We start from the raw sequence: 13122 nt of genomic DNA on the forward strand, positions 1-13122 counted from the left end.
CGGTTGCTATAGCGCCCCCCTTTGGCCAATTGATGTAATATTGCTTCATTCACATCCTCCCATGACCCTCTACCACTGTGCCAAATGTCACATGGATTGACCAAGTCAGTGAGGAGAAAAACGTGGAACAGACACACCCACAGACAGAGTTTTCGCCATTATAGTAAGATAATGACTTAGGAGGTAAAGGCTAATAGAACAGCTAGTCTTCAAATTTATGAGACTTTATAGTAAACTGGACAGTTTCTGTAGTTGCATTGAAAGTACTCTTTGTTGGCAATCAAATTGTTTCACTGCTTTTGACTCATGACTCAGCAGTACTGACCGTGTTCTTTAGTATGGAGGACTGCATTATGAAAACATGGCAAGTGACATGTGACTTTCTTATCAAGTGAGGTTGACTCCATTCATTTGAATCTTGCTGAGTTGTTGTTAAGAGTCGACTTACCTGTGTAGACCATTTTTTAGATGGTCTGCCCGCACATCACTAATGCAGCGTTAAAGGCTCTGTTTTCATGTAAACAAACAGGATGGAAAGCCACTTTCCCAAGAATAGGCTACGTTCTCACTGAAATGATTCACACTTCATTTTAACAAATGACCTTGTTCTCTCTCCACTGGAAGATTCACATGATAAAACATGATGCCACTGATGCAAACCTGAACTTGTTTTCTCCTGTTGGTTGCAGAGAAGTGACATAGTGAAAGCAGCTTATGAGCCCACAGACGAGGAATGTGAATGGAAGGCAGATGAGGAGGAAGAGCTGACAGTAAGTAAGCAGGTACAGGTGACGTATACACCTGCATGCTTCCTGTCTGACTGAACACTTTGGTTTCTGCTTTTCCTCTTTCATTTCATGCTTGTAGCTAATAGTCTCACCCAGAACAGATTCAGCTTCAGTTCCCAAAATGGCAGCACAGCATGCAGCTCAAAAGGAAGAACATAGGATTTAAGTTTATTCTGATCTATTCTGTTTTTGAGCATAAAATGGAGCTAGTTCCTTTGCTATATTTTTTTTCCCTCCATCTAATCCCCAGTGCTGGGTGCCGTCTTTGGGATGTAGGTGGTGAAAAGCTCTTTGTTCCATACGGCATGATATGTGAAAAGAAAAATGGTTGAGCAAGCATTATTTTGAAGAGAAAATGTCTCCCTCAACCAGGATGAGATGAAGGAGAAGGCCAAATTAGAGGAAGAGAAGAAGGATGAGGAGAAGGAGGACCCCAAAGGCATCCCCGAGTTCTGGTTAACGGTTTTCAAAAACGTGGACCTGCTCAGCGACATGCTGCAGGTAGGTTCATCCAGACGGCTGCTGGAGCGCCAGTAAAAATAGGTCACACACAGTATTTGCTTCCAGTAATGAAAAATCAGGGTTTGCCTCCACCTGCTGGCCGAGTTGTGTAGAGCATGGCTTTGCAGTGTGGATTATGACAAAAAATGGCACAGTCCTCCTATGGTAAAATGGAAACACATGCTGGATGCTGTTCTGAGTGCTGTGGTGCTTTCTCTCCGCAGGAACACGATGAACCCATCCTTAAACATTTACAAGATATTAAAGTAAAGTTCTCAGATCCAGGACAGCCCATGGTGAGTGAGCATGACTCATGTTAAATAGCTGGAGCCACTTTGTTGACTTTCTTTCTATAATTTGGATCTCATTCGGTCTTCCACAGAGCTTCACGTTAGAGTTCCACTTTGAGCCCAACGACTTCTTCACAAACACAGTGTTGACAAAAACCTACAAGATGAGGTCAGAGCCCGACGAGAGCGACCCCTTCTCCTTCGATGGACCAGAGATCATGTGCTGCACGGGGTGAGCACACACAACCGTTTTACATTCAGTTAAATGTAGTCAGTCATAAATAAGTTGTGGTATTGTGTGGTGTGTTCCTGGTAGGACAATCAATGGACAGTTTTTCTTTTATCAGTTCTGTAGTAATGAAATTAGGGATGCACCAATTTATCGGCAGATATTCGCCCTGTTAACTGCCACTGGCCTATCGACACAAGATGCCACTCACCGATGACAGTGGCTGATGTTTTTCTGTTGTGTTACATCACTTTTGCGCAGGCTACAAAGCAGGGCTCAAGACTAACGGCGTCCTGTCAACCTAGGGACAATAGTATATTTGTTTGGGACAACAGATCTTTCTGGGATGCCTTTTGGTATGAAAGGACGCAACACAGATTAGAACAACTAATCTGTGTTGACAACAGCACGAGGAGAGCTGGTTAATGTTTACTGTTAGCAGCCGGTGGTGCCTCTATCAACTTTCAGCTGATAGAGGCTGTATTGAGTCACATTATGATGTGTTCAAGCTATATTCAGTAAAAATTAGTATAGGGCAAAGGTAAAATATAATGTGATCAATATTGTCAAATGTAGTTTTTGGCGATTATCTTGAATAAATCCAGCTGTTTGAAGGAGAAACGTGTCTGTTTTCATGGCAATATAAAATAGATATTAGAAAGGGAATTATAATATATATACAGTAAAAAGGCTTTTGAAGCAGTTATAAAAAACATTTTACCGTGAAAGAAGGTAATATTAAAGGTTGTTTCATAAATTTGTATGAATTTGTATTCATACAAAGGTAGTTTAATGAAGAACTGTTTCCCTGGCACTAAAGGGCGTTTGAACAGAACAAAATAAACAACAAAAATACAGTCCAGAATTTCTTACTTGGTGCATTCCTAAATGAAATGTCTTTGTTGTCATTGCAGTCGTCTTAGTTTCTATGAAAATGATGAGGAATATTCAGTAACGTCATTCGATTTCAGTCTGTAAAACTTCTTGCGACTGTGTATAATGTCAGCCTCATTATTTAATAAAATACCTCCAACAGTCAGCATGACCTGCACCAAACATTTCTCCGTGTATCTATTATCTGTCTGCCTCTTTTCTCTGTGAATCATTTCTAAGTAGATATCAGCAACCTCACCAGCTAGATTCCTAAAATAAACCCAAGATGCAATTTAGATGTGACATTTAAAATGTTGGATACTGACCATGCTTTTTTTCTCCCGCTGCCTCCTCCCTGCTCGTGTTTCACCGCAGTTGCACGATTGAGTGGACGAAGGGCAAGAACGTCACGTTGAAAACAATCAAGAAGAAACAGAAGCACAAGGGCCGCGGCACAGTGAGGACGGTCACCAAAACAGTCCCCAACGACTCCTTCTTCAACTTCTTCACCCCACCAGAGGGTAAGGCAGAAATGTTTAGCCTGTACATAGTTATTTTTTGTAATAGTTAATTTGCTCATTAAGTAATCGGTTGGATTTGTGCGTCTACACATCTGTGTGGTTTCACCAACTTTATTTATCTCCACTTGTTTACAGTTCCAGAAAATGGAGAGCTGGTAAGTTGCTCTACTTCCTTAACACCTTTGAATTCCTTTTTAAATGTAGTAATTTTTTAATTATCTTGTTTCCCCAGGTATAGTACATATTAGCTGTTCAGCTCAATGACCAAACATAACTTGGATTCAGGTCCAAATAGAACTGTAACCTAACCTTGAGTCAAGTTCTGAATACTTTATTTAAAAACCTAAATAAAAGCTGTTTGCCATGCCTGAATAAACTGTGACTGGCCTGTCTGTCTTTAGGATGAGGACTCGGAGGCGGTCCTGGCTGCAGACTTTGAAATCGGCCACTTCATCCGTGAGCGTATCGTACCTCGGGCTGTGCTCTACTTCACAGGAGAGGCCATCGAGGATGACGACGACGATGTGAGTGTTGGCGTCTAATCTTAAGTTTGTCACCTTCTTTAGTTTGGCTGAACTTGTTGTAAACTTGGCCATATTGGAATAAACACATGCCATCGTTACAGAAGTTTCAATGTGCTCTGCTTGACTACTACTACGTTGTGGCTTTCTCAAGGGAGCAAATGAGGGAAAGAGACAAGCTCTGCTCTGTTTTTAGCTGTTACAGGTTGTGAGGAATGTTCTGGTAGTAGTGTGGGAGAGACATTATTTATTAGTTGGTTTTGTAGTAATTATGGTAATTACCAACTGTTCTAATGGTGGATTTCTCAGCAGTTGGGTAATCTTAACTTAAAATGTGTGGCTGTTAGATTTATTATGGGGGGGGGGGCATTATGCAAGGTTCAAGGTTCTGTATGCTACATTCAGAGCATTAATATGGCAGCAAACCACTGTTTGCTATGTAGATATACAGTAGAGTAATGGCGTCCTTAGCAGATAATGAAGTCATGCTACCTTTGTGTGTGCTCTAACTAGGGATGCACCGATATGGATTTTTTCAGCTTGCTCCTTCCGATAACCGACAAGTTCACATTTTTGTATTTTAAAAAGAAGTGTATAACCTGTAGTTTATGGAAAACTGAGGGTCAAAAAAGGCTAAAATGTAGTGAGAAAATATGGATGATTTAATATTCCATAGCCCTGACCTAACCAAATCAACCTGACATCACTATTGCTAACAAAACCAAAACAAAGAACACAGCTATGACTCCTCCATACATGCCAACATGATCGGTGCTATTTATCGGCTGTAATTGGAATTATCGGAATAATGCAGAATTATTAAAATATCACATTATCGGCCTGATGTATATTGTGCATCCCTAGTTATAGCCTGATGTTCTCTGTTGGTTGTTGTGGTAGATGGTCCAGCTGCACATGCAGGGTAGTGCATGTGAGTCCCTGCGAGTTTATTCCACAGGCTAGTTATTCGCTGCAACTGTGCTCTGTTGTCAAAAATATATATTTATTGATACATATTGATTCTGATGGAAAGTTTAAAATTTCATGCCCTCTGTCAGCTTTTGCCTGTGGTATCTAAAATTGTATCAAATTTCTATACTTTCAAGGTATTGTATCGAAGTTAGAAATTCCATTATTGTGACAGCACTGCTCTGCACTGTGCTTATATGGGGGGTTATGGGTCCCAGTGTGCTCCGAATGTTGAATCCAGCTCCTCTAGGCGTGACTCTTTTCACATGTTTTCCAGCTAATCCTCATGTTTGTGTTTTACAGTACGATGAAGAGGGAGAGGAGGCGGATGATGAGGTGAGACTACTTAGGGCCACTCATATATAATGTATAAAATGTATGTTTGGTGTTAGTGTTGAGATAGATGGGGATAACTGTTAATGTGGCTGAGGAAAGCCAGTGGCCTGAAGTTGTTCTGTGCTGTGTGTTCAGGAAGGAGAGGAGGAGGCTGATGAGGAGAACGACCCCGACTATGATCCCAAGGTGAGACCACAGATCCTCTCTCTCTCTAAAGATCTCTGGTGTCCTGAGAAAGACCTTACTCAGCTGTTCTCAACTTTGTTGGCTCAGGATGCTCTTTCCAAAAGGCAAAGCAGTTCCTGCTGTAGGCCACTGATAGCTGCAGTAATCTCTCAGAACCTTCAAGTTCATGAATGAACTTTAATGTTACAGCGAGAAACATTTTGCATTACGCCATCATTACGGGGGTTCCTGAGCTGCAGGTAGAGAACGGCTGTCCTAATTTGACTTGTTAGATTTCAACATACAGAATACATACTGTCAAATGCATCTCATTTTACACCAGCTTTTGGTTTGCTTCAGCTTTTATTTTGTTGTCGTGATCTTGATTTGGCTCCCAGACAAATAAAAATACCCCAAAACACTCCCCTAGCAGATATTTTTCCTCTTCACCTTTGTCTTAACCAGATCCTGAGCCTGTATTTTCAAAATTACTTTTCACCAGTCAGTTAAGTCTGATTGTTGCATGTTGTTACCAAAACCTGAACCTTAACCTAATGCAAAAACACAGACCTCATATGCCTTAAAGGGGCAGTTCACCCCAAAATCAAACTACATATTTTTTCTCTTACCTCTTAGTACTGTTTATAACCCTAGATTGTTTTGGTGTAAGTTATCAAGTGTTGGAGATATCCGCCATAAAGATTTCTGCCTTCTTCTCAGTATAATGTAACTAGATGGCACTCAGCTTGCGGTGCTCAAAGTGCCAAAAAAAAACATTTGAAAAACTCAACAGCAATGTCGCCCTTCAGAAATCATGACCTGGTTACTTAAGATAATCTACAGACCTTGTTGTGAGCAGTTTGGTGTGGGAACTATTTTCTTTCTAACCGCACTACATCCGCCAACTGTACCAGTATGCAGAAGGAAGCATGCATCTAGTGCTAGCTAACGGTACAGCTTAGGGAGGAGGTTAATGTTTACATGGTTTCCTTCTGCATGGTGATATGGCTGGCCAGTGTAGTTTGTCACAAAGAAAATAGTTATCTCCGCCAGATGTAAGCCTAAAGGGGATCATCCTTTGGTTATGTGAGTGTGTGTGTGTGTGTGTGTCCATTTGTCGGTAACTTATCTGGACTACTACTGGACCAATCAGCCTAATATTTTGTGTGCTTGACTCTATGCTTGAGGATGTCTTATGGTTGCAGTGTTTCATTATTGTTGAAAAACCTATTTTGTTGACTCCTTTATATTGTCATTAACTGCTGGATCCTCACTCCTCTTAATCAGCTGGTAGAGGCTGCAAGTTTTCCAGAAATCATCTTGGCTGAAAAAAAACAAGCATTACCGTCTGTTGCAGGTTACATCTTAACCTTCATCCTTGCTTGAAAAATGACATCCAGAGAAAAGCTTGTTTTCATTTTTAACTAGAGAATATGCAAATTAATTCCATACATGATATGTTAAGACACACTAAAGTTGGACACAATACAAGATGAGTTTGTCACCATTTTTGTTGTTTTAGCTTGTCATCTTGACGGTAAGGGAGTCAGGAGGGACAATTTCACTGGCTGCAGCTTGCCACCGTCCGGCTGCCACCTGTTTTTTTTTTTTTTTGTCTCCATCCTCTGCAGGGAGCCTTTCAGAAGCGGAGTGTTTGCTAGACTTGGAGATTTTGTTGATTTGGTATTTATACCTTGATACCTGTGCTTGTATCATAATTTAGCAGGCTATGTAGTTAAATGGTTTCTTTTTTGGTCTGTTTAATACTGTTTATTGTTAGTTCCTACTTTGTTGTGCTACAGGCAAGTTCAGTCCAGTTATGCTGTAGCTCTGTCAAATACAGACAAGGCACATGTTTGTCTGAGCCTCTAGAAGCTTCTGAAAGGCATCTGCTGGAAAAACAAGAATTGTCTAGAGTGGCTGTGAGCAGCCTGAGAGCTACCTGAGTGCACATTTCCAGTTCCTAGAGCACCACAAGCTGAGTGCTATCTTGCTCCATTATATTGGAGAGAAGACAGACATCTCTACGGATGATATCTCCAACACTCAGTAACTCACACCAAAACAATCTAGATAAATAACACCACAGGTAAGAGGAAAAATTAGTTTTGTTGGGTGGCAGTAAACTGTCCCTTTTTAAGGGAAGGACGAGGACTCCAGTGAAATTTTAACTCGCATACAATATTCATTTCAATCATAGCTATGAATATTATGCCTTTTTCAAATGCATTATTTGAGCAGGAAGCTTTGACACAATAAATATATAATTTAAAAAAGAAGTTAGTTGGAATGAAATCAGGCACGCATAATTAAGTGCAAACCTTCAGAGGTTTATTGTAATTTCACAGAGACAAATAAATAGCGGGTCCTCTCCTGTAGGCTCTGTTTATCCACTGATATTTTCTGCTTCGCTGCCTTCCTGATGGAGCTAATGTAGCTGAAAAACTGTGAATAAACAGTTTGCAGAAGGGAAGCTATGCAACCTCAGAAGTATTGCAAGCAACAATAAGACAAATGGAAATCTCTTGATACATAATGTATTAAAAGTGTACTTCTTGTAGTCTCTTTTTTCGGACTTGAGCAGCTTTTAAGTCTGACACGACACGATATAAACAAGCATGACCTCTGCTGCTTTGCTAAACAAAAACGTCTTTGACATTCTGTATTCTGCTAGTTTTTTTTTTTTTTTTTTTTTTTTTTCTCCTATTCATTAATGTTTCTTCATCTCCGGTCACTTTGGCATCTTTTGTCAGCTACTCTTTAAATTTTTCCTCACTAGGTTTAAGTGGTGACAATAGAAAAATAACCCTATCCTGGTAGGTACAGCTTGTGACTTGTCAGCTTACTACCATCACACCCCCAACCCTTCACCCTCTCCTGCCCTCTCAGTTTTGGGTTTTGCTTTACCTTTCCTCCCGTTTTTCAATCCTCCATCTCTTTGCACCCCCCCACCCCACACATGAGCACCCTCCTCCTCTGCCGCCGTGCTGCACCCTCCCAACTTACTAACCCACCGGTTTGTTGTTGGTTTTTTGGAGTTTAACCCATAGTGAGTCTGCATTTGCACCTGTATTATTTCTGTATGTTGAAGCTAGTCCAGCCTTCCCTTTCCTTTCTTCTCCACCATGTTGAACTCGTCCCGTCCACAAATGCAGGCCAGTTTTTGAGTTTTTGTCAAGATGAGAATTTGTCTGCCATAAATTCTGTGCTTTTTGTTTATGGATGTTTGTTTTTAATACCCATTTAAATATCATTGGTCCATTTGTCCATGGTTTTTAATCCTCCTTCCTGTTCACATTAGTTCTGTTCAGCTGCCTTTTCTCTATAGATCTGCTTTTAATGTTGGGATAATGGCCTTGGGGGGCTGTTTGTGTTTGAAATAAAGCCGAACCGATAGCTGGCAGATTACCAGAATACAAGAAATGCCAACAAAGTGTTTATATCTCTCTGAGGGTGCCATGATTGTCAGCAATAATGGGCTGTTTTCTGTTGTTTTCATTAGAAACTCAATTGCTTGCAGCAGATAAAACCATGTAAAAACTGTCAAGACTAAGTCTTTCAAAAGACGCTACATCATAGTCTGTAATAGAAGTAGAGCTCATATTTGGGTATTTTGCTAAAAAAAGAAAAAAGAGACACTGTGTGAAGTCTTGTCTCACACAGAGCACTATTTTTGGACTCCAAACTGTCAAGAGTTCAGCTACGGCCAAATGTATTGCACTATAGCTAAAATGACCTTACCCTGTGCAGTCACTGTGGCATCAGGCCATGGAGAGCAGCCTGAACAGCTGCAGCGTGCCGTCACCTCCAGAAGTGTCTAATGTCTGCTGGAAGGACGCCCGACCCCAAGTATGATGGGGTCTTAATTATCTCTCTGCACTCTTCATCCCTTATTTACTCAAGTGTTTCCTTTGTTTTTTGGCAGCTAATTGATTTGAGCATAATGGCCTGAGGTTGTGTTTCAAGTGTTTACATTTAATATCCTGTAGCAGCAACGCCAAAATAAGCTCTTTAAGCGTATTTGGAAAAGAGCTTTGTTTCTTTCAAAGTATATACTTAACCAAGGGCTCAAAAAATCAGCTATATAATCTCATTACACATCCCTTGTCACAATATTAAGTTTTCTGTCTACAAACTTAATACCGAAACATTTTAATCATTAACCAATGGGGATTATGCTGATTTAATATGTTCCAAGGCTCATATTTGTTGGTTTAATGTTCCGTAATCTGATATGTGCTTTTTTTTGGCTGAGCCTTTACTATCAGCTGATTTATCTTATCACTGATATCAGTAATGATGTACAGCATGTCAGACAGTAAGTAACAAAACATTTCAGTACAGAAATACCAAAGATATATTTGAGGTCATTTAGAAACTGCCTCCATTACACAGTCTGATATTTGAGAGTACATAAGCTCTGTGAGCCACTTAAAACTCCAGTGTTTGTCTAGCTTCATTGCAGACTGTACTGAGCCAATGTGCACTCAAGTGTTAATTCTTCTTCTTCACTTTGAGGGCAGTGAAGTACTGGTCTCTCCACAAACACCCCCCACCCCCCACCCACCCCCCAACAATAAAAATCAACAGGTCCTCTTCATAGAGAGAGGCCCTGTGGTCCTTCACCTCACTTGACACCAAAGTGCTCAGCAGCTTCAGTCTTGATTTGACTGGTCAAAGGAACAGTATGGCATTTTGGGAAATGCACTTTTCTGCTGAGAGCTGGATCAGATCAATACCACCCTCATGTCTGTACAGTAAATATGGAGCCAGCACTTACGTTAGCACAACTTAACATAAAAAGTGGAAAGGGGTAAAGGATCTGGGGTTTTACTGTTGGTTTGTGGTTTTTGTACAGATGAAACAACTGAGCTTCAACATATTTGGAGTTTTAGAGGGGCCGGGAAGCTGATTTGGTTACATGTGGACAGGTTAATAGTTTTCTGTCTCTGTGCTAAGCTAACAGTCTCCTGGCTCTAGCTTCATAATCAACAGATAGGAGAGTGGTATCTTATCTAACTCTCTGCTGGAAAGATAAAAAGATAATTTCCCAAATATCAAACTATTCCTCTGCAGTTATTCCTTTAGTGTGTTAAATTGATTGCATATATCAGTAAGAATGTAAATTTAAAATTAATTGATTGAACAAGGCTTTAATTAACCATTTAATCCATAGACTCACCGTTAACATAAATAAACTTTCTGTTGCTGCCGTTACATAGGTTAGACGCAGCACTGAAGGACCATCTTGGCAGCATCAAAATCTGATACTGAGCTGTTTGTCGGTTCCAACGAACACATGATGACACCAAAACAGTTTGTTAAACTTGTCAATAACTGTTGGGTGATGTTAGCCATGTGTTGCTAACAGTTAGTCCTGCTGTGTGATTGTATGCCGGCGGACTCTCACAAATTGTCCCCAGCACTGAGCTCACACGCAGCAGTAGTCTCATGATAAACAGAGAGAACGGGACAGTGGGGCAATACACTGCACGCAGCTCTACAGTAAAAGAAGATTTTAGCTATATTGAATATTAATAAAAAAATAAATAAATCCAAAAGTCATGTTCACATGTGAGAGGTTGGGCAGCGATTACTCTAATGAACAAATACTGATGTCCAAGTCAGGGACTCAAGTACGAGTGGCCATCCCCAGTTCATATCTTTAAGATATGTTGTTCGTGTTATAAAGTCAGACATGAGGAACTTTTCAGATGTTTTTTTTAGAATTTGTGGCAGCTTGTTGAATGTTTCAGGTATTGAATTGGCTTTGCTGTGTGTAGATGTGGTTTTGGTATGTCAGGCGTGTGTGTCTGTGTCTGTCTGTGTTTAGAGTGGTTTTTCATCTTAACAACCAGCCCTCCCTCCCGCCCCCTGTGATTTCTTACAGAAGGATGCAGCCCCCCCAGCTGAGTGCAAGCAGCAGTGAAGCCTGGCCTGGCTGCCTTGAGGATCAACTGCACTGTAACGGCTTCTCAAATTAAAAGGAAAAAAAAAGAAAAAACAGATTTAAAAAAATAGTTACTTACCGCCTTATAATGTTTTGTATTTTTCTTGGTAGAGAATTTGAAGAAAAAAAAAGTTTCAAGATTTTTGTTACAAAAACTCATGGTAATATACTGGGAGCTGTGTGGCTCAATATACATAGTATTTTACTAGACCTGTTTTTTCCTTCTCTTCCTCCTTCTCTGTACAATAGATAGAATACAGGAAAAAAAATCTCCCTCAAAAGCATGAACTTGTTTCTTCACTGCTAAAACTAGTTTGGGTTCTTGTGAAGTCTTTTGTTGTATTTGCTCTTAGACAACAGCTGTGGTTTAGACTGCATCGCGGCAACGTCAATTTACAACCCCCCCTTTCCCCCTCCTCTTCCTCCTACCAAAGTTCCAGGTTGGTCAGTTCCGGTCGTCCCAGGTGAATATATTTTTTTTTTTTAATTCTTAGTGGGGCCTTTAGCACTTGTAAAAGCACTGTAGCATTTCCAGCTCTAGTGACGGAGGACAGATGGGTGACCCGCAGCCGGGTGTCTATTCCAGTTTATCTAATCTTGCTGAGCATGGGATCCGGAGTTGGTGTTTTTGGCCACTTCCTGCGCCACTTGTGCTCAACTACTTTCCACTCTCGATACATTCCAGTAAGCAGACTGGCTGGCACCGTCGGTGAACCTCTCTTCAAAGGGAGTCCACTTCTGTCTAACTGGACGGGCTCATCTAAATTGAACCAAAAAGAAGTTTGTTTCGACCTCTGCGTCACATCGTGGGTCGCTCCCAGGGCTCAGCACAGTCTGGTCAAGTCTCTTTAACATTCCAGAGAATTCTTATGCTGAGGAAGAGGCTGAGACGGTTTGGTGGGATGGCCAGTTCGGGGCTGCCTAGCCCCAGTGACTCAGTGCTTCAGGCTCCTCGTAGGCTCGCAGTGGCTGTCGTCTTTTCTATAGCACTTTGTCCTAGTGTGTGGTGTACTGGTGGCGTCCTATCATTGGTTAGCTGTCTGAGTACTCCTTGTAAGCAGCACTTTGTTTGACGCCCCCTGCCTAAACAGCCACAGGGGGCGGTGCTGTAACCCCGCTCTGTGGAGAGTTCAACTTGTGCTATCTGGTTTTTAGGTGCATTGCCTTTCTTACCGGGGGAGGCACACTTGGCCTGTTCAGAGAGGCTTTGTAGGAACAGGGTTGGGCAGATGTAGCACAGCGAACTAAAAGGAAAAGTCCAAACCAGGTTTTGAAGTGTCTGTGGACACGTCAGGTTCACCAACCCTCCCCTTTTTTTTCATCAGTTTATGACATTTACCTCTTGCGTCACCAATTTGTGACCGGTCAGGTGACTCACGCGGACCTCAGCCCAGCCCCTGAGGTCTCGGTTCATTTTAATCACTGTGAAAGAAAGAGGGGACGCGTGATAAGGCCATTGTATTGGCCAATGACCCACCACCCTCCCTACCCAAAACTCCTTCCTTTGTTACCCAGAAGGCCACAGGGAAGCATGTCAGAGCAATACTTAAAGCCAGGAGGGGCACCGAGAAGAAACCGTAGCCTGCCTCCCTCCCACTCCATTCTTAATGCCTTCTTCAGTTGTGAAACCAGCCACGTGCTGGTTGTGTTGGGCAGCATCATGCCCACTGTGGAGAGCCAGGGTACTTCTCATTCTGCAGGGAGTATTCAGATCATGTTCATTGGAAAAGGACGTGAATGGGTTTCTGTAGGGTCCTTCTGAGCAGCTGTTGTCAAGGCAAAATGCTATGCTACAAAAATACTAATGTACTCAATAACTGTACGTGTATGTTCATGAATAAATTGGTTAAACATGTCTAATATGGTTGGCTGTCTGTGTTTATGTGTTCATGTACATTCGCAGATAAAAAATGTCTACACATTGCCAAGACAATCACAGCCACTGACAGAAACCTGATTATTATTTCCTTTGTATTACA

The 13122-nt window shown here is 41.4% G+C and overlaps 1 protein-coding gene across 1 annotated transcript in view; it reads left to right on the forward strand.

Annotated features, from left to right (window-relative positions):
* The window catches only part of nap1l1 (nucleosome assembly protein 1-like 1), a 31440-nt gene extending 18442 nt beyond the window's left edge, over positions 1 to 12998 (forward strand). The window contains exons 6-15 of the mRNA XM_050035745.1: positions 690 to 770; positions 1161 to 1289; positions 1514 to 1585; positions 1672 to 1811; positions 3057 to 3202; positions 3338 to 3357; positions 3604 to 3726; positions 4996 to 5028; positions 5164 to 5214; positions 11084 to 12998. Of these exons, the coding sequence (XP_049891702.1) occupies positions 690 to 770; positions 1161 to 1289; positions 1514 to 1585; positions 1672 to 1811; positions 3057 to 3202; positions 3338 to 3357; positions 3604 to 3726; positions 4996 to 5028; positions 5164 to 5214; positions 11084 to 11122 (834 nt within the window). The 3' untranslated portion in view covers positions 11123 to 12998. The remainder of the gene's footprint in view (positions 1 to 689; positions 771 to 1160; positions 1290 to 1513; positions 1586 to 1671; positions 1812 to 3056; positions 3203 to 3337; positions 3358 to 3603; positions 3727 to 4995; positions 5029 to 5163; positions 5215 to 11083) is intronic.
* The last annotated feature ends 124 nt before the right edge of the window (positions 12999 to 13122 follow it).

This window comes from Epinephelus moara, chromosome 23, assembly GCF_006386435.1.
Source record: "Epinephelus moara isolate mb chromosome 23, YSFRI_EMoa_1.0, whole genome shotgun sequence".
NCBI classification, from domain to species: domain Eukaryota; kingdom Metazoa; phylum Chordata; class Actinopteri; order Perciformes; family Serranidae; genus Epinephelus; species Epinephelus moara.